Consider the following 22,489-nt stretch of genomic DNA (forward strand, 5'->3'; position numbering starts at 1 on the left):
AGGATTGTGTGTCACTACTTCCATGGTCCAAACCCACCTTCCAACTCAAAATGTTTAAAGTAATGCAATTGGGCTTGGGATCTTTTTGAACATTAGATATTTTTCATGAACAGTAATGTCATGAATGAAGTTGATTAGTTTTTTATTATCAGATGAACTTAATATGATTTTTCTATTCATTTCCATGAAATGAAAAGTTACAAAGTGTTTTAGTTGAAAACAAACTTCTAATATGATCACTGAACATTTTTCCAAGGATCGTCACTGTACTTGTTGTGAAAGCTTTACTTCTTTTTATACTAGTATTTGGGTTCACAGTTCATTATATCACCATATGCCTTCACAAGCAGCAATCCAAATAGACAGAGGTTTACACTTTTCTGATTGTTGTTTATATTTTAAAGAATAGTAGTTGAATGTACTATGTGTGTGTGTGTGAGAGAGAGAGAGAGTGATTCTTTTTATCTATTAATTGCTATTGTGTGCACTGCATTAATGGAGAGCTTCTAAAACAACCTAACAATGGCTCTAAAAGGAAATGCCCACTATCAGTCTTCTTTACCTTAAAAATTTCCATAAAAATTTTGAATTTGCTTAAAGGGAGTGAGAAAGTCACTATTGAACAAAGAATTAAGTACAAGTTGTTTGTAATGATAATTAATAGGAGAATAAAACTTGTATATCATATGAAGTCATGCATCCAATGTATTGTATTCATTGAAATTTCATTTTTCAAATTCATAAATTAGGGTGGCTTTGAGGCTATTAAGCCTTTTAAAAATTTTTGCCTCTTCTAGCAAATATATTTAGCATTTTCAATGTTTTAAAATTTTACATCTATTTTACATCCAACCAAACAACTCTGGGAAATGAATTTCACTTTACTTCTATTCCAACCAAACGACTCAAAAGGGAAAAAAAAATTCCTTCACTTCCCTTTCCTTTCCATTTTCCTTGCAACCAAACGCAGCCTATATATATATATATTGAAAACATTAAAAAGATTCAAATTAAAAGTAAAGAAGAGCCAAAGTGTTGTTTTGATTACTGAGAGTAATAGTAATAAGCCTATGCATTGGGCTGTTTTGGTAAAAACAATTAGTTCGTTTGTAGGTATTTGTTTAAAAGTGATATTAGTTATAGTATTATAGACATCCGAAAAAAGGGGAAAGGTGCTTAAAGGCAATGAAGTGGTTGTTGGATCAAAGGAAGTCTATCTAAAATTTTCGCATTAGACCACACCTCCTTAATCATCCATCCATTTAGTTGCGCTTTGTTGAATAGGATTCTCTGCCATCAAGTAATTGGTCGTGAGTGAGAGACACTCCCCATTATAGATAATACATGTTGTCCATCCACACATTTTGATGTTTTCATCCGCCACCGATACAGAAATCATTACAAGAAAATCTAAATTGTATTAGTAGCTGAGAAGATCTCTGCCTTCTGAAACAAAGCAAAGTGCAGGGAAGTGCGTTTCTTTGCCGTCCACAATTTGATCGCAACAGGAGTAAGGGATGCGGCCTAGAGCCCCTTGTGCTGTCTTGCCCTGAGAGTTTGAGTTCCTCTTAAGGCTGCAATGGCCAATATGCATTAGGAGTGAATTTACTGAAAGTTTGATGGGTCTCGGGAGGTAAAAGGAGTGGTAGCAATGGGAGATACCAATTGCTGCTCTGGCTGTTAAAAAATCATGATATCATTGGCAGTCTCGACGTTAATGGCAGAGTTGCGGTCGCTAGTATCTGGTCGTGAATCGTGATCAGTTCTCATTGCCCTCACACTCTCAATGCTATGAGTGTACCCAATTCACGAGGATAGAGCTAGACATGTAGGGTGTACCCAATGCATGAGGCTTCTGCCACTTGGGTTTGGAGAGGGTCATAATGTCTACAACTTTGTTTCTATTTTGTGGAGAGGTTGTCTCCGACTCGAATCTATGACAGAGCAACTTTAAGGAACACTAGCTTAGTCTAGTGGTGATAGCTTTGACTTGAAGAGTCAGCACCCAAGAAAGAAGGTTGTGAGATCGAACCTAGCTTGAAGGGTCAGCGCCCTGAGAGAGGGTTGTGGAATTGAACCCTATCGTGTATATATGTGTGCGAGTGGTAGGAACCATTTGGTCGACTAACGGTCTAACCTGACCTAGCCTTCACATGTGCAGCCGTCAATGAGCTGCTTGACCGCGAGTCCGCAACACACTAGCGGGCTAGTGGCCCAAGGCGGTCGGTGAGGCACATCAGTAGTTTCCTTTTTCTGCAAGAGCCCTTGAGCTCTGTCCTTGACTCCCAACTCCCATCGGTGAGCTTTCGAAGTCTTTTTTCAAACTCTTGGCGCCTTTGTTTGTTGGGTTTCCTTTTGCAATTCGAAGGCCGGAAGCGGCAGAGTTGCTCGGAGAGAACGTAAGACGACATGGGGGACACGAGGAAGGATCAAGGCGGCATGGAAGAGGAGGACAATGAAAAGGTTGAAGAGGCACAGATCAAAACGAAGAAGCGCAGACGTAAAGAGGTTGCTATTTACGGAAATTACAGAAACTACTATGGCTACCGAGTATGTTCTAATCTTCTCTTATGATTTATTTATACTCTCTTTTGGTTACTCTTAAAAAAACGATCATAATTTCTGAAACTTTTATTCCTCCATAGGAAAACTTGTGGATGCTTCGAGCCTCCTGTTTTGTAGTAGTTCATTTTTTTTTTTCAAATTAAATTCTGGATGAGATATGTTATTTTGATTTCTTCTACCTGATGAAAGATTTTCGGCTTTTTTATTTTAATTTTTAGTACTCATTTAGGAGTTTTGGTACAAAATGGGAAGACATTGATTTTCGGAACTGTTCTCAAGTATTTGTTTGAGTTTTTCTGGCCCCTGGGGCAATGTTTTTGATGTTTTATCACTTTTATATGTTTTCCATTCCGTGAGGATTTAAGTATTTGCGCTATTTTTTGTCTGGAGTTCCTTTCGTCCATTGGATAAATATTTCATACTGGACAAGTTAGTCATATGTTTTCCTTTGCTTTAAATGTTCTATCATTGTTGATGTCTCAGACCAAGGACTTGAAGGAGGATCCTAGATTGATGGTGCTCAAGAAAGAATGGTTTGAAGGCAAGGACTGCCTTGACATCGGCTGCAATCAGGGACTCATAACTATCAGTATAGGTTATTAGCTCCCCTGTCCGTATTCCTTATTTATATTTATATTTTAAATTATTATTTTTATGTTTAGTCTGATTAAGTTGGTTGAAATTTTAATGCTTCCTAAATGTTCCTGCTCCATTTCTCCTCCCCACACCCCCACCAAAAAAAAAAAAAAAAAAAAGGAAAAAAATATCTTGTGTTTTTATTATTTTCTTAGTCTTCTCAGTTGTTGACATTAGTAGAAACATTGTATGATACTTGGTTCTTCTCTTTTATCTCTTTCACCCTCTTTCCTATTTTGGTTAATGGATTGTGGAAATTGAAAACTATCTCTAGTTGCAGTTGAAATGTATCAGTTAGAGTTAACTTGCTTGGAGGAGGTCTTCAGGTTTCTTTCATAAACAAATATTATCAGATTACAATATGAGATGCCTTGGCATATCATATGTGTAGAGCAGTAGGGGCTTCCCATATGCATACATATGGGAAGGAATATTTTCCACTAGCACTAGGAAAAAAATGTCTCTCTCTCTCTCTCTCTCTCTTATTTTATTTTATTTTTTTAGTGCTCAGTAAGTTTAGACACCTATAATTACTCTTTTTTACAATTTAACAAAATTTCCGGAGCTTAACCCCTTCTCTGACAAAACCAAAGAAATAGAAAATTAAAGACAGGACTTTAGGTCAAATTCTACTTCCTGAAATATTAAATTCTGTTATAAGTTGGTACTGAACTAATAAGTTGGTAAAACTTCCTAGTAGTGCTTGAAATTATGAGAGGCTTGATCTCATCAAACTGAAAATGCTTTCAAACTGTTCCAAATCGCAATGATGGAAAAAGTTTTGGCATTCCAAAAAAAAGCCCCCCAAAAAGTGGTTGAAATAACTTATGATGAGTCAACTCAAAATAAAAGTTGTCCTTACAAATCGAGACATGTATGACCGCATCCACAGTTGTCATGGCATATACGTGACCCAAGGCATTGGAGATGGTCCAAAAGCAAAGCGACACCAACAAGGTGACCAAATACCTGGACGCGTAGGCGATTCCTTGACTACTATGCCTCCATCCACTTAAATATGGATTTTGCAATCATGGAACACCATTGTTTGAAGCTTTAAATGCTCTCACATTGCAATTACTATCAGTTTATGTATATGCAATTTTTTTGGGGCCCAAAATTGATTTCCATAGATCATGACTGGTTTTATAGCTGTCTTATAGTATCTATCTTTTAGTTTTTATGGGATTGTCACTCTCACAACACCCTAGAATCACCTATGTTTCATACATCCACCTATCTTTCTATTGTAACCATCATCTTTAATCATCAATAACTGTATCTTTGGTTTTCAAGACAATACTTTCACATGGTGGAATATTTTGGCTCATAGGAATGGAACCATGAGTAGTCAGGCAACCTTGTTATTTTTTTTCTTCATTACAGGGCCTCGCCCGGGGATCCTTTATTTCCTGCGATATCTGTTTATATGGTGTGCCTGTTCCATCTCTTACTGACAAACTCAAAAGTTCCTTCTTCAGTTTATGTTGGTTTCTCTCTGACTTCAGAGCTAAATATATTTATGGTGTATATGTTAATTTTATTGAGTTCATCACTTTTTTCTCATGCTCTTTCAGTGGATTCTTGATATGATGTTTTTATTTCCTTTCTTTATCTGCAGCCAAGAAGTTTTCCTGCGGAAGCATCTGTGGAATAGACATTGATGCACGTAAGTTTCTTGTGAGACATACCTGCCTTATCATGTTGAGGAAAACACTTGGCGTAATTGTAAATGTTTTACTTTGTTCTATCATTTTATGTATTAATCGGTTGTTAAGATGAGTAATTGCATAGATGGGATTCTCATGTTTCTTAAGTGCTAATGATGCTTTTGGGTGCTTAAGAGGTAAACTGTTGAGGACCTAAATATATGGTGTTCATCACTATGCTCCACTTGGTCGGTTAGGGGTAAAGGATTTCCTTCCATCTACGGACTGATTTGTACACTGCCGTGGGGCTTCCTTGAGTAGGTCTTCAGCATCCATAGCCTTCTCGGAGTAGTCATTCAAATTATGAATTTCAACCACACTCATTTTATCTCTTATGTCAGCCCTCAATCCCAGTTTGAACCGGGATAGGAGCTGGTCATCGTCTTCATCAACACCGGTACATGAAAATAAATCATTAAATTTGTCTATGTATTCTTCAATATGAGATTTTGAAGAGCTCAGCAACCAAAGCTCAGATCACCAAGGAAACTTGGTTGGGTGGCCTTTTAGGTATCCCAAAGAAGTCCTCCAAAGCTGGTACGAACAGGCCTTCAGGTTGGGGAGATAAGACAGATCGATCTGTGTCCAGAAATCTGTCTTGTTTGGCTATCACAGGCTGTTGTGTCTGTAGATATGATGTTGGTGGCTTCTAGAACAGCTCTAATAGATTTCATAAAACAGATTTATCACTCAGAAAAATAAAGGAAAACAGAAAAGACAGAAGAGAGAACAGGGGAAAATCGATGGGTAGGTATGGGTGGGATAGGCTCTCTCAGCCTTGGGCCTCTCACCAATAGCTTCTTAGCTGTTGAAACTAGTCTTTCTCTGACACAAACCGGCAAGCAAGAGCTTCTCAAATTCATTCTTTCAACTGTAGGAAGAGTACAATTCGACGGCCAATTTATAGCTGTAGCCTGTCTTCAAATAGGAGAGTTTCAAAAAGGAAACTATGAAGAAAGATAAAGCAGAAAACTTCTAGACACTAATCTGTTTTTCTTGCCTTATAAGAAATAAACAAACTAAGAAATAGAAACAGAACTTCTCCTAGAAGGTGATGATCAATCCACACTGTTGCTTGCTAGCTAAGTCTCACAAAGAGACAATAAATAAGATCAAAATAGAAATCGATAGAGAGAAGATTCTGGCTTGTAGAAGCTGGTCCTAGCTAGCTTGATTGGCTAGGCTGGCTGGATCAAACTGGAACTAGATTAGTGCTGATTCTGGTTCTCGTTGAGTCTTCTTTTTCCTGTGATACTGGAGTCCAGCAATGGGATCTAAATCATATATGTAGGGGAGGGTAAACAGCCGTTGGAAATTTCTTGCAAAGAGTGCATTTAAAAAAGAGCCGTTGCTTGAGAAAGATGTTGGAAGAGAGGGGGGAAATTGAAGTGGGCGTTAAATGCTCATCGGCATGATAACATCAAGTGGTTTTAAGGGGAGGGGGCTTCCTGGTGATGCTGCAATAGTGGTAGCATGTTTTGGGGGGTGGATCTTGAATGGAGTAGTATTTTTTTTTTTTCCCGCCTTACATTTAACCAGCATTGGTGCTCTAGAACTGTATTTCATAGTTGCAGCTATTTATATATATATATATATATATATTTCATTAACATCTTGGTCTTATTCTTAATTTGAAATCATCAATTTAACGAACGTTGATGAATTCATTGCCAATAAATTTTCGTGTTTTGCTGTTATATCTTTCTTTCCTATTGCTTATCATTGAACTCCAGAGCATTAATCCTTGGTGTAGTGTGGACTGGGATTCCTTAGTGTGGTTATGAAATGGATATTTTTGGTATTTAACTTTTATTCCTGTTGTATTTGATGGTTTATTGTAAAATATTTGTTATTCATATGCAAGTGTCCTACAATCAATCCAAGGAGGACTAATTTAATGTTTACAGATCTCATTTGTTTTTCTATAAGTCTATGATGTGGAAATATTCTCTGGAATTTATGATTGTGCAAGGAAGTATGATAAGGGAGTGTGTTACGACCTGTGATATTTACATTTTCTTTAAGCTGGTTTTGAGTGGACTGCTTGTGTTTGAACAATGATAAGAAACTTCTTTTGCTATTCCAGATCTAATTGAGAGTGCATATTGGAACCTCAGAAGGAGTGCTAAAATGGACAAAGCTAGTTGTAAAATTTCAAATGAAAACAGATCCAAGCTTTCTGAGGGAGCGAATGGTTTAGAGCATAGTGATACTGCATCTTTAAGTGGGGAAACAGTGAATGTTCTAAGACACTCAAATCCTTCTCAGAAACCAAATCTTTTAGATGTAGTCTCTTTCCGGGAAGAAGATATTGTTGCGAGCCGGCGTAGGTGCTCAGAGGCATATGATACAATTCTTTGGTGAGTTGCTTCTTCATTGTCACTTAAAGATGAATTACCTGAATAACCTCATAAATTGGTGCAAACAAAAGTAAATCTGGAGATTTTGATTTGAAACCCTGTTGAGGAATTAGATGCCTCCTTAGGATCCCCCCCCCCCCTTTTTTTTTTTAAAGTCAATTTATTTTATCATTGGTTGTGTGTTAAAATGGATTTGGGCCCTGTTTTGCAGTTTAAGTGTGACAAAATGGGTTCATCTGAACTGGGGCGATGATGGACTGATTACTTTATTTGCAAAGATTTGGAGACTTCTTCGCCCGGTAACTTTAAGATTTTCTGCCTGTGAAGATAGATTTCATGTTGTGTTTTGTTTGTAGTAATGATATATTATGTAACTGCCTATCAACTGTCTGTGATGATGAATTTCATGTTGTGTTTTGTACGTAGGAAATAGGAGTGGTATATTATGTAACTTGTTAGCATCGGAGAGCTCCCAAGAGGGAGGGTGTGTGTGAAACCGTGAATTGGGATACTAAAATGGAAAGGATAAAAACTGAGTTAAATTTTTTTTCTACAGAGATATTGCGGAAGCTAAGATGATTTTGAATTCACACCCACACTCAAGAAGAAGGGAAGTGAAAGAACAAGCACGAGAGACTCAAGGATTTTAGAGTGGTTGGGAACCTTCCTTATGTACACTACACATGCACTTGGACTTTTCACCACTCTCAATTGCTTTCCTAGGTAGTAATGAAACCCTTACAACTTGTAGATTTTCCACGGATCACTACAAACCAAAAGTGTTTTTCCAAGGATCACACCAATACTAATAACAATGTCACTATGTTACACTTGTGTTGCCCAAGCCTCTAGACAAGGAACAGCACTTCAATGAATTTGAGAGAACAAAAGAAAAACCTCTTAGAAGGTAGATTGCAAATACACCACTTAAAATCTCTCAAGAAACAATAAAGCCCAAAGGTAGAATGATTCTCAATTATAGCCCATGAACAGTGTTGTTAAACTCTCTTATTCCGAGGTCCAAGAGTTGTTTTATATAGGCCATAAGTGTTTAGAAATGTACCAATATCAAGGATTAATAACCAATAATCACACAAGAGGGGAAGAAGAAGATGAGGAGAAGAAGAGAAACTGAGACTGCTAGCGCTCTCAGAATCATGCTCTAGTAGTCTCCCTCTAATCTGTATTTATAACCCAAAAACAGTTGCAAGAGAAGGAAACGCAAACCTTGTAATCTACTCTAACTAGGAAATAGTATCCATCCTAATTAGGAAAAAAATTATACAAAATTTAACTCATGACTAACCCATATGACCAAAGTCACATAACTAATCCATAATAGGGCATTCCCCCATTGTGGTACACATACCACCTTTGTACCCCCCATGGTGCAAAGGTCCATTCTACCATTCTAACAAGAAAGATTAGCTCAAAAATAGATTTAATACACTATACAGACGACTGCTGAAGTGGTGTGGACTTCCTCTGGCCTCCAACGGTTGGAAATATAGCCATTAGATTTCTGACATGCTGGGGTCTATACAGAAGTGCGGACATCAGCATAAGTCTAGTGGAAGTCTGCATAAAGATGCTGACATCTGTCAGACTAGGGGACTTTTACTGGTCTGAGATTCAAAGTAGTTGTTTCTGCATCTGCTGAAGTATGTGGATGTTTGCACCAAGGTGCAGAAGTACTCAGCCCAGACACCAAAAATGCCTTTAATGTGGACGTCTCCTATGTCTAATGGAGTCGTCTTCTTCTTGATGCTTCCAAGACTTGGTATATTCCTTTGATAAGCTTGGGTCTCAGTGAAGTTTTCCCATTGAAACAAAGAAACTACCATTACTTTTGCTCCAAGATGCTTGCTTACACATTGAAATCCTCTTTGGTGCTGAAAGACTCTTGGGATTGATTAATCCTTTCACCTGCACTCACATGTTACTAATCCCAAACTACCATCATATAAAAATCTGATTAATTACCAAAACATGAGGTGTCAACATAATTGTCTATCAACTGTCTGTGAAGATAGATTTCATGTTGTGTTATGTATGTAGGAATAGTGTATTAAGTAACTGTCTATCAACTGTCTGTGAAGATAAGATTTCATTGTGTTTTGTTTGTAGGAATGGTTTATTATGTAGCTGTTTATCATACTCATAGATTATCCTTATCATGAGCAGGGTGGTGTTCTTATATTGGAAGCACAAAATTGGAAATCATATAAAAGCAATTATCAGGTGTCTGAGGTATTGAATTTTCATGATTCCGATTTGTTGTTGGTTATTAGTATATGTGGTTCTACATCTGTGCAATTCTTTGTAAATTCAGATTGTGTGTTACCTCTCATTAGACTGGAGAAAATGATGTTTGAAATCGATGAATTCATGTATGCACAATGGTACTATTTCACAAATACAGATTTGTGGTTTGTTCATTGGCTGGCACTGTTGATTCATTGAGAACATGTTGAAGGATGATAATTGTTGTATGCTTCACAGAGGTTAATAACCACTGTCGTATGGCATGGGCCTCATTAGTAAAGATGGTGGGGTGGTAGCCACCTTCTTTTGGTACCCCCTTCCACTGAACAACATGCTGTACCACATGCTGTATCCCATGAAGGGTCATCCACTTGCTGCGTCAGGGTTCATTATGAGCTTCAAGCTTACAGTCCTATCCATCTGGATGCCATTTTTACAAGACTTGATCCTTTAATTTTGTTTTTTGTTTGCTGGAACTAGATGCCTGAGGCGTTGTTTATATGCAGATTGCGACATTCAACTATCAAAATGTTTTGTTCCCTCCATTGCTTTTTCAGGAAATACTTCTAGACAAGGTAATCAGTTTAGTTATACTGATGTTATGATTGAAAATAAATTGGATAGGACCATATATATATATATATGTTCATTTATTTATCTTGATGATGTTTCTGATCTTATTGTCCTTGTAGATTGGATTTAGGACAGTAGAGAACATCACTGCCAGTTTACCACGCAGCACTGCAGGATTCAATAGGCCCATTTTTGTGTTCTGCAAGTGATTCAGCCAGGAAGCAATCTTTACGCCCTCCACTCGGTATGATGCATTCATTTCTGGAATGAGAACAAAAGAAGACCTAAATTGTGGGATCAGTTTTCTCTGTGATATGGATTTTTGGTAATGGTTGCTGATCCGACAGTGAAGTCTGCCGTAAAACCAAAGGGAGAATGGAACTTCAGATGCTGCAAATGATCATGACACTCAAACCAGTACTGATGCCCTGATCTTTCACCTTTGCAGCACAGTTTGATGCCCTTGAGAAAGGTTACATGTTATAAACCAAACATAACATGAAGGTAATATCGGTTCCAGTGCAGCCCAAGCATGAAGTTTACATTTTGGTCTCAGAAATGAAATAGGTTGTAGCCCTATCCGGTATCCACTCAAAGCTTTTGAGCCTCTGGGCCTGGATTGAGGTTTCCTTCCCCAACACAGCCCTAGTTTTAATTTTTTTCATGATTGTTAACCGTTTTGTACTTTATAAGATAGTCTTATAGGGTACAAGGCTTTGATTTTCTGTGGGTATCCATGGACCATGATAATCAATAGATTTGATTTTCCCTTAAAAAAAAAATGTTTTTCTGTGGGTTTGACCCACGAATCACTTTGACTGCAGCGCAACCGAAACTTGGGTTTTATATTGTCAATCCATGCCCTACTAAGCTGCAAAAAAATTGCAAAATGTACTGCCCCAGTATCTCAGAAAAGGGAGAGTGTTCTTTGAGCAAGAGACATGAGGGAAATGCATCAATGATGAGCAATGAGACAAGGTTTTGTACATAGGGGGTGTAGAAATCTTTTCATATGATGAGAGAAGGGGTTGATCTATATCATCTTGACTTGGTTCTGTTTCTGTTCTTTTTTTAAGAATATTGAGTCGGGTTCTTCTTCTATCCGTATCGAATAGACACTTGCTGAGCAATGGTCTTTTCATGTAAAGACTTGCTCAATCTATAGATCGGGTTGTAAAATTCAGATAGGTTTGGATTTTTATAACAGCATTAGTGCTATGTGGCTGTTCGACTCCATAGTCAATCCTGTTTTTGATAGGAGTAGTTGACAATTGAATCCTATTTTTCCCATTATTTTTGTATCCGTAATAATGCGAAAAGAAGGTCCGGCTTCAAGAGGATAGAGATACATATAGGGTATATGCTGGTGTACTTGTATGTGGTTGACTAAAAATAACCTTTTCCTTTCATAAAACATGAGTTTGTGTCAAAGAGTTAACTTAAATACCCAATCTCTCCCCACCTGACGGACCAAAACAAAGCTCCCAAGAAAGAGAAAAAAAAAAAAAAAAAGGTTTGGCTACCATAAGCATCTTGTATGGTATGCAATTCTGTTAACTTTTGGGAAAAAGATTACTACCTGATCATGTAATCATATAATCAGGCATAAGGGGGTGGCGAAAAGATCACCTTATCACATGGCTGAATGTTTGTGTGCCTCTGTTGGTTGAATAGCCACGCAACCAAGTAGCGATTCCTAGTGCAATTTTTTTTTATAAAAATTCAGAAATGAAAGTTCCATGAATTTGAAGTCTGACTGGAGAGGATCCATGATTCATTTTGTCCTTGGAATGCTACTCTATAGTTGTTAGATAGGTAAGATAGCCAAGAAAGTGAAATGAATCAAGCCTCTCCTTGGACCTTTGGCCGCCCATGAGGTCTGTCTTAGCCGCCCATAGTCGATGGTACGTCTGTCTTAGCCGCCCATAGTCGATAGGTACTCTATAGTCGATGGTACGTCTGTCTTAGCCGCCCATGAGGTCAAAACGCACTTGGCCAGCCATGGTAATAGCGTGGTTGCGTAAAGAGAGGTAACTCAGTGCACTAGATATGATGCCTGAGACTGACAGCACAGGTAAATATGAATTAAGGGAAAAGGTTCTGTCAATGGTTGTCAACTCTCTCCGACAGTAAAGGGTCGAAAATGACGAAAAATCTCCTTATTTGACACTTACGTAACTTTTACGAAGAGCCTACTACCTAATAGCACCCTCATAGCTTCTGTCGAAAAGTCAATGTTGTCTCTATTGCCTTTCGGAATTTGCTAGCTTATAACTTTGAATTAGCTTCAATCACAATGAAATTTGTTGTGGAATTTTCATTCTATTTTATTCCCTTCACTGCTCCCGGGAAAGAAAGTCCCTATTCTCCTCTTCTGATCTGATATGATATTTATGCTGAATCCGCTTCTCCAGGATTGGATTATTTCTCTTTGTTTGGGTGCCCTGTTGATTGGGTTATTTTTACACCCATGGTGAATGGATTCGGTATTCACATTCACCATTGGTGCTATAAATGCATAGATGGGGTCCCACTAGTGTTTTTTTAAAATGGAGTGGTGAAGTCTATTGAAGGAAAACTTTTTCCTAAAACATAAACTTTGTTAATTTTTTACAAATGGATTCATTTGAGGAGTCAAAATCTTTTGTGGTCAGCTACAGTGAGCATCCAACGGCTTACCGCTTGCTGAGGATAATTTGGAATGTTATTTGAAAGCAATATTTGGACCCCACATAACCTGCCTGTGTAGAGTATTCAAGACTAACAGGGTACATGGTTGAGACTTTTGAGAGTGATAGAAGGAATCCTAAATGAACATGAACATAGTTATTATAGTGCATCAATTAATAACAACTAAAACCTGAGCTTGAGCTTTGTTTGCCAGCTACCTTTCAAAATGTAAGCTATTTATAAAAAAGGTTTAGGCACACTCCCCACTTTTCACCTTGAGGCTTGAGAACTCTTCTGGTCGGCTATGTATGTGTTTTGAACTTTCAAGAAAAGGTAGCAATATATATATATATATGGAAAGGCAACTGGTGAAGTTGATTTCCCAACAAAGCCATTGTATTATGATATCCATGATTGTATTTATAGCAATCTCAAGAAGGCTTTAGAGTTACAAGAACATAGCCAAATATTGAATGGAAGGTGAATGGATGAGGCCGGGTTTTACATAGATGGAATTCACTCAAGGAGGAATCCTATGATGGATTCCATTTGTGTGAATCAGATCGTACGAAAATGGTTCTCATGGAAAACCTGATCCACACTCTGTTTTCTTAACTAGAGATATCATTAATTTGCTGACCAATGTAAGGGTGTTAATCCGTTCGTTTATAGTGTAGATGATTCGATTTGGTGCAAGATTTTTTAGATAAAAACAAAATGGAATCATTTAATTTTATATATTAAAATTGAAACCATTTGTAAATGTTTTAGTTTAAATGGTTTTCTTATGTTTCTAATTTTTTATCTGAATAATTTCTTTACCTTTAAAAGTTTTAATGAAATGCTTGTAAATTATGCACCTAACTTATTGGGGCCACCGCATGAGAGTTTTCATCTTGGACTGACCTAGTCCTGTGTAAGCGGTATCACAGTGACCCCAGGGACTAGTCAAGTCAAAGATCCGGGCACCCTGGGTATAAAAAAAAAAAAACTATTTTTATATGATTTTTTTCAATAGTTGTTTAATGTAAACCTTAAATTTTTTTTTTTTTTTAATTGAAATATATGTAAACTTAATATTGAATGTTAATCAGTTTAACGGTTTACTAATGATTTAAACTTTAAAATCAAAATCAAATCACAACAAGGATTAAAGTATCGGTATCGGTCGCCGTATCGATCGGTCAAAATTAAGATACGTATCAGAGGGTATCGTATCGTGTCGGAGATACGCTAAGATACGCACATAAATGGATAGGGAACACATTTTTATACACTTTTGCATAAAAAAATAGTTAAAAAAGCTATATATAACATGTAGAATGCATAAATACTTAAGTAGAGGGTATCGTATTGATAGACAAATATATTGAGTTGAAAATGTTCAAAATGATGAGGTTTGAGTTTCGTACAGTTTTTTCTTTCCTCATTGCCATTGCCACTGTGATGAGTGCCGTGAAGAGTGTCGTGGTGGTTCAAATCCTTGGCTAGGACCTTCTTCTTCAATAGGAGCAACTCAATGGAAGTTGTAGAACACTTGTTTTTACATAAAAAAAAATTAAAAAAAAATATTTTTTTGAGAAAAATCAAAAATTTCCATGGAAGTTGTAGAACACTTGTTTTTACATAACATATAAAAAATCTAAACATTTTTAACCATTGAGCATGAGTAGATCTAAGAAATTTGAAAAAAATTGAAACCCTCATTTTCTTTTGAAAAATTTTTATAAATCCTTATAAATCCAATGATTTCATGTAATAATGATGCACAAAATGTGATTCTAAGTATGATGAACATTAGATTTATAAAAAAAACTTGAAAATCTAAGGTTAAAGTTGAAAAAAGTGAGTAAAGATTCAAGAACTTAGGCTTCGTTTGGTATCGTTTCTGTTACAGAAATGCCGTTTCGTGTCAAAAATGAAAATTTCAGTTTCTGTGTCAAAATGCAGTTTTTAAATGAAAAAATGGTGTTTCAAAATTTCAGATTTTTATCAGGAACTTTTTTTTTTTGTAAAATGGAACGACACTGGGAAGATGAAACTCCATTTTGGCGTTCTGTCAAATCTCGTTTTTTCAATTTTTTTTTTCGCTTTTTGTTCCAAAAAAACAGAAACGGACCATAAGTGCACCAAACAGAAGATTCCATTTTTTCGTTCCAATAGAACGAAAAAACTCAAGAAACGTTTTTTTAGAACGATACCAAACGGAGCCTTACTATTCAAATGTTTCAACTTTCAAGTTCAAGGCTTCAAGGTTCTTCTTGGACTATGTTTCTCTCCTTCTTTGAACCATTCACTTCCACAATGTTTCTTTCAATCTACCATTTGAGTCTCCAAAAAGGTGTGTGAATCAAAGGAAAAGAAAAAAGCAAAATATAGAAAACTGTTGGTGAGAGTGTGAAGTGTTTATTTCAAACAACAAAAAATTCACACTTAAGTAGCCGTATCGTACCGATACGGTACGATATGGCTCGATATTGCACGATACCTTCGATACGTACCGCTACTCTCGGGAATTTTCAGATTTTCAAAAGTTCGTGTCGTAGAGTATCGTATGTATCGGTACCGATACGGTACGGCACGATACGATACATACGATACGAAGATACACAAAAAGAGGCCCAAAATTCCCCGTAGCGTATCGGTATGTATCGTGCCGATGCCTAACAATAGGGATACGTATCGGCCGATACGGCATGATACGCACCGATACTTAAAACCATGAATCACAATTTTAATTTTAAAACCAAAATTGAACCATTTAACAAATTATTTCATGGTTTTAATGTAAACGATTTGACTTCGATAAATGATTTTGATTTTAAATTCACATCCTTATCCAATTGAACATTCCTCCTCCTTCCCCCCTACTCTCTCTCTCTCTCTCTCTCTCTCGGAAAATATGTAGGAAAGCCAAATCCTGTAAATCCCACGCATGTCTCGTGTGAAGGTAGGGAAGGATGACGTTGAATCCATTAAGAATAAAATGTTGTCTTCTTCTCCTTTTCTTATTTGTATTATCTCATGTCCATGATACCTTTGGAGCATTGTTTACATCAAACGGTAATTGGAGCTTTTTTTAATTATGATTGGTCTGGTCACGCATGTCAAGTTTTTGGATCTATTGATCATATATGAAACCCATGCTTATGGACGGAAGCTTCCCTGAAGCAGAATTCAAAAACCTGAAGTCTCTATTAGGATGGAAGCAAAGAAGGGATATCTGCGGGTAAATCTCTTCCATCTCAGAGAACCTTTTTATGACTTAATTTTTTCATTAAACTATAGATGATCGTCACTGATTTACGGAAGCTCGTGAATAATAAAATCATATAGTTTTCTTAGGAAAACTTCTTAGTTATTTGGATTTGTTTATTAAAATTCGTGGGTTGCCCAAATGGTTAAGGCGAATTAGGGATTGTGTGGATAGACGTACGGTCCCAGAGGTGCACGTAAGCTAGCCTGGACATCTTGGTTGACAAAAAAAAAAATAAATAAAAAAAAAAAATAAAAAAATAATCTAATCTTGATCTTGAAAGATTCTTTCATTTTTATTTGTTTTAAGAGCTTTGATTCTTTTCATCATGGAAGTCGGCAGCGTCTCTATGAAAAATCCATAAATAACCGTCTTTTCTTCAATCAACAATACCATTTCTTCCACCAAAAATCTCAAATGTTCAGGTATCATCATTCCCTTAACATAAAAGGAAAACATATTAGATAAGCCCAACACACATCATATAAGGTTTTGGTATCTAGAACACAATATATGATTAGAACTTTTTAGGTTTAACACTAATGAATCTAACTCTAATGGAAATGGAAACCGAGTCTCCTTAGCACATCGAATAAAAAGTCACATTCGAAAGTATCGTGTGCCTTATATGAATATCTAACTTTAATCAAATGCATCCATCAAGAAGATTCTTATGCATATTATTAGTCAACTCAGATGCCATACTAATATTGGAGAAAATAACATTCTTTTTTAAGGCACCTTGCTCTTCATAAGTTTTGGAACCAACTTGTAAAAGAAATTTCTCATACAAATAGGAAGAAATTTGTCTAATGATCTTACACATTCAATCTTTGGGATCAAAGAGATAGAGTTGCTATTAACCCCTTATTATGAAAAAAAGGCTTCAGGGAATGATTACCCTTTGAGATGTCCCATGCATTATATAAGTCAAGTTAAGAATCATTGCAAACACTCCGATCAAGCAACACATCTACATTTTTCATTTTCCTATTGTTATTCTAGATGAATTTATTACCGGAAGTAGGGAAGATGTATTAAAGAAAACACCAAAAAACATGAAGAAAATAAACAAATTAAATCAAAGATGATACATGGATTCAATGTGGTTCACACACCAATATGATGTACTACATCCATCGACGAAGCTGAAGATGATTCACTATATAATGAAATAAAGATTACAATGCAGATCTCTCATAAATTCCTAAATACACAACAAGAACTCTCACATAGAAACCCCAACTCGAGAAATCTCTAAATCACTATTTTTTTTCCCTTACTTGCTCAACAAGAAAATAAAGCAAATATAATACTCCTTCAAGTCAAGTCGATCCATCGGGTTATATCGTGATGCGGGGGTAGACAAGATCAATAATGGGCTCTAGGCCTATGCTACTATCACAAACCTTAAAAAAAATTCCCATTTAAATCACCATAAAAAATGTCCGAGCAGGGCATTCAAAACAATTACAAGAATTCATGACACAAATAACAATGTCAATTTTATATTAATTGTTGATTCACAATTAATGGAAGTGAGTATCCATTATGGCATGACCGAAAAGGCTTGGTGTCACTCTTAATAATTACCTCATGGAAATTTAATTGTGGCCCAAGTTTTGGACGTGATATCTACATTATTGATTAACCATGGTCAAAATTTTAGACCTATTCGAGTTCTTCAAAGCTTTGGACAGATTTAGAAAGTCTAAATGTGAATTTTAAAATTGGGAATAGGACAGGTATGCTAGCATAGTACCTAGGAATTAGGAATGCTAGCGGCATTTTGACTGTAGGATTTGATCAACATGAATTGAACCATTGGATGGAGAGAAGATAAACAAATTTTCAATGCACGGTTGCTACACCTTTACTCTCTCTCTCTCTACTCGCCGGAAAAAATCATTCATTCACCAGATCCAGCCGGAGAAAGCAAAGTAGTTGGCACCGTCGTTGTTGATGGACCGCAGCCGCTGCCGTTGCCGCAGCCGTAGCCACAGTAGCAGCCGCTGCCGTTGCCGCAGCCGCAGCCGCTGCCGCAACAACTTCCGTTGCTGAGGTCGAAGAAAGCTCAGAGGGAGGGGGAGAGAGAGAGGAACAGAAAAAACCAGAAAGAAGAAGAAGAAGAAGAGAATTGAACTCAACCTAGGCCTGTTCGGTGCTGAAACTCACACCGAACGCTGCCGCTGTTGACTTATTCGGTGCTTTTTCTCTCTCTCTTTCGCTTCTCTCACCAAAGGGCCAAAGGAACGGGGATCTGCCGCAGCCGCAGCCGCAGCCGCTGCCGAGGTCGAAGAAAACTCAGAGGGAGGGGGAGAGAGAGAGGAACAGTAAAAACCAGAAAAAAGAAGAAGAAGAAGAAGAAGAGAACTGAGCTCAACCTGGTCGGGGGAGAGAGGGAGTAACAAAAAAAAAAAAAAAGTGAGTGCAGCTGCTGCCGGAGTCAGAGCTGGTGAGGAAAAGGGGAAGGAAGACCGTGGAGCAGCAATATTGAGCAAATTTTGTACGACAAAAATTACAAATGGATGAGATCTTTTATCTTTCATCTGATGGCCACTATTCGCTAGCATACCTAATTCCTAGGTACTGTGCTAGCATACCTATCCCTCTCCCTATTTTTTAATTACGTAAGAAATAATTAAAAGATGGATGCACCTTGTTGTCACCGAGGTGATGGAGTATAAGTTATACATTCAAATGATTCCCTTTGTTTTGTTCTCAAAAGTTATTAAATTCAAGGGTAAAAAAAAATGTTTTCAAATAAATTGAAAGTGACTTATCATTATATCATTTTCAAGAATTATCATTGTCCATGCGAAATGACATGATCTATCCTCATGGAAAGAAAAGGTGTGATTTATAAAAAGAAAAAAAAAAATTAAATTACAATCTCTCTTTCACCAACCTAGGTTACAACAAAAATTCCCCAAAGTGATAGATAAAATATACATTGTAAAGAAAAAAACAAAGAGAAGTGCTAGCAGTACACTACTCAAAACTTAAGGGGTGGGATATTATTTGTGTTCTTCTCTTAGTTGGCTTGATGCCTAATGGTTTTTTATTATCTCTTTCTTGTTGTATCCTCTCTGAATTTCCCTCGAAACTTGATCCAGCTATTGGGATATGCGATTGTTTGTGGTGTGGAGTTTTTTTTTTTCCCTTTCCTTTTTACTTTTCTCTCTCTCTCTCTCTCTCTCTCTCTCTCTCTATTTATTTATTTATTGTGCTAACAAGGAAACCCTCGAACCTACCCAATTTTACGATTTAGGTTCAAGGGTGAACCCCGATTACATGCAGTCACATTTAACCCATGTAACATACCAGTCGTTGGGAGACTTGAAAACCATATAAATTCTAGGCTTTGTTAAATATCTTACTTATTCAAAAAAAAAAAATAAAAAAATAAGGCTACAACATACATTGTGTTAGTGCTAATATTTCTATAATAGAAATTAGCATGATTGACAATATGAACATTTTTCTCTTAACCTACAAAAGTGCTTTCACCTATCTTATTCTACAACTAGCAGAATTTCAAGGTAGGAGAGAACTCCACAGGATTTGACTATTTCTATTAACAACACCAACAAATAAATAAAATTATTATTATTATTATTGGGAGAGGGATAGGTATGCCGCCGATATCAAGTATGCTAGCAAATAGCACGAATAAGATCACATGATGGAGTATCATTCAGGAAGGATATGAGAGTCATTTAAAAAAAAAAGGAAGAGAGAAATAGACACAATGAGTGCTAACATACTTGATATCGGCGGCATACCCAACCTTTTCCCATTATTATTATTATTATTATTATTATTATTATCCATCACCAGTGGTGCTTTTGGGGAGAGAAAGAAGGAACCATAACATGGTAAAATAACTTTTTCTGGCAGCAATAAAACAGCTCTTCCATTTTTTTTTTTGGGGTTCAAGTAGATCTTCCAGTAGCGGAAGAGTCATGGAGGCAAACCGACTATATCTATTTATTTATTTATTTATTTATTATTATTATTATTATTATTATTATTATTATTTTTACCCTTTTATCATTTTTATTGGGGGAGTAGTGACAAACGTCTCATTCATCAACCATCTTATTTCTCAAGTAGCTAGGATTGTTTAATGGAAATATGTTTGGTTATTAATGGAAACCTAACTACCTGCTTGAGAATGACACTTTTTTTAAGAGGAAAATTTCCTTCACCCATGCAGAGTGATATGCATTTATGATTCTAGATTGATAAACTTTTCTTTCATCCATGGTGGAAGAAAACCTCAACTTTTTCCATTATTTCGTGGCACTTAATTCTGGAGTAACAACTCTCAGTATGTGTGTCTCTAATCCCCTATTAGCCATTATTAGGTCTATATAAATAACACTTTGACAAATCAGGTGGGTTCAAATTTAACACACAAGTCGGTCACATCCCAATTCGGATGTCCATAGAAAGATTTTTATTACTCATGGTAAATGTTGAAATTTTTTAATTAGACGAGAACCGAAAGAGGGGTGTAAGGCTTTTTTGAGAAATTTAAAAAGAAAGAGGCCAAATCTTCTCCTAGACCATGACTTCCTACAACAATCTCATAGCATTCACTGCTCACACCCAGAGGTGGCTCCCACACCCCTTTGGGCGGTGTAAGATTATTGCAGGAAGTCATAATCGATGAGAGTATTCGGATTCTAAAAAGAAGGCAGCTTAAATGTGGACCCATCCATCTGAAAAAGAACAAGTTAAAATGACCATTAAAAATATGCAATCACACTACGCAATCTCATTCTCTCTTTCAACTAATAGTTTAGCCAAGGACGACCCATTTTCATAGCACCAACCTTTTGTGCTCTATTCCAAATTGATAAGTGGGGTAAAATTGTTAAACCCTAACTTTTCTATTAATCGGACATCCATGTGCATCCATGCATTTACATGCATAAAAAAGATGAAAGCAGACATCATCACTCAATTCTTAATTTTTTTAACTTAATCATGATGTCATTAAGCCAAATAAACTTCCTTTTTCGGGAAATAAACAAAAAAAAAAAAAAAAGCAAAAGATTTTTTAAAAGGAAGAGTTTCCTATACAACATAAACCAAAGACTTATCCACCAAAAGAAACTCAATCAGTGAAAATGCCAAAAAGGTTCTGGACAAAAATGGTAACCCATTCTTTATGGGGAAAGCTGACTGTCACTCAGTGTTCTAAGTATAGGTATTGAATTGGCCAGATGGTATCTGTCACACCCCGTTTACACAGAACCGGGCCAGTGACCGGGTTAACACCGGTTAACCCAAACCTGCCAGGATCATCTGATACAGTATCCAACCATAGCATACACACAACTAAGAAAGTGTTCATCAGTTCAGCGGAAGACTTAATTTACCTGTAAATATTCCCATTATACTTGATACCCAAATTGTAATACATAGTTAAGTACATGTGGGCCCGCAGACATGATATTTACACAAAAAGAATACAATTTACATATCAAGTACACAAAAGGGATCATCAAAAAATCAAAGAGTACAGCTCAGCTCGATATCAAAGGGATCATCAAAAATCAAGGAGTACAGCTCGGTATCAAAGGGATCATCAAAATCAAAGAGTACAACTCAGCTCGGTATCAAAGGGATCATCAAAAATCAAAGAGTCAAGCTCAACTCAGTATCAAAACTGCGGTCCTGCAGCACAGCCCTCGCACGGGCAATTCGTGCCGTGCTCTAATTCCTCGGGGACCCACCAATCCTCTTCAGGGAATTCAACTGTGGGGCCCAACCCTTGCTCTTCAGGTTGATGCCCTGCAAAATCATCTAAAAGAGGTACACACGTGGGATGAGCTCAATAGCTCAGTAAGTGAAAAGAAGGACCACACAACAGTCCACACAACAAATCACAACCATATGCACTATATGCTATGCAATTCATTTTTAATCACTTCCACCTAAACAACATTATTAAGTCCTTGGTTTAGTGCTACTACAACCACAGTGTGCGTATACTCCGGGTACGAGCCACGAACTCCATCCCGCGATACCCCCATAGGGCTATTGGAGAAGGCCCACCGTGAGTACTCGAAAAAGTAAAACATGCCGACCACTGGCTCTCAACATAAAAGTAAATGATAGAAAATAAAGGTGCTGACTCCAGCAATTTAAAAGCAGTACAATTGGCCCTCTTGAATATACCATTGGGGTTGCCGACTGTCCTAATGACCATCCGGGCGTATGTCTAACCGCCACAGTGACCCGACAACCGCGACCACTGCTTCCCCCCAAATGGTAACCCAACACCTCAACCCCTGTTGGGAAGGGTCGTAGCACGGGAAGATGATAATCCTACACCACATGCTCCTATGTGACATAGTACGATTACATAGTGCCTCCGCGTCCCATTCCACGGGCCACCAATACACTCGTTTCCAAGCCAACTACGACATCTAGTCTATTAA

At 37.0% G+C, this 22,489-nt stretch overlaps 1 protein-coding gene across 1 annotated transcript; it reads left to right on the forward strand.

Annotated features, from left to right (window-relative positions):
• The first annotated feature begins 2,175 nt into the window (after positions 1–2,175).
• Positions 2,176–10,830, forward strand: LOC122094144 (probable RNA methyltransferase At5g51130). Its single transcript, XM_042664844.1, has 8 exons — positions 2,176–2,550; positions 3,049–3,160; positions 4,823–4,870; positions 6,997–7,270; positions 7,482–7,569; positions 9,455–9,520; positions 10,042–10,110; positions 10,228–10,830. Exons 1-8 carry the CDS (start codon positions 2,410–2,412, stop codon positions 10,315–10,317), a joined length of 888 nt encoding a protein of 295 aa, XP_042520778.1. The 5' UTR covers positions 2,176–2,409; the 3' UTR covers positions 10,318–10,830.
• Positions 10,831–22,489: the final 11,659 nt, after the last annotated feature.

The sequence above is a fragment of the Macadamia integrifolia genome, chromosome 2 (genome assembly GCF_013358625.1).
Source record: "Macadamia integrifolia cultivar HAES 741 chromosome 2, SCU_Mint_v3, whole genome shotgun sequence".
Lineage (NCBI taxonomy): Eukaryota > Viridiplantae > Streptophyta > Magnoliopsida > Proteales > Proteaceae > Macadamia > Macadamia integrifolia.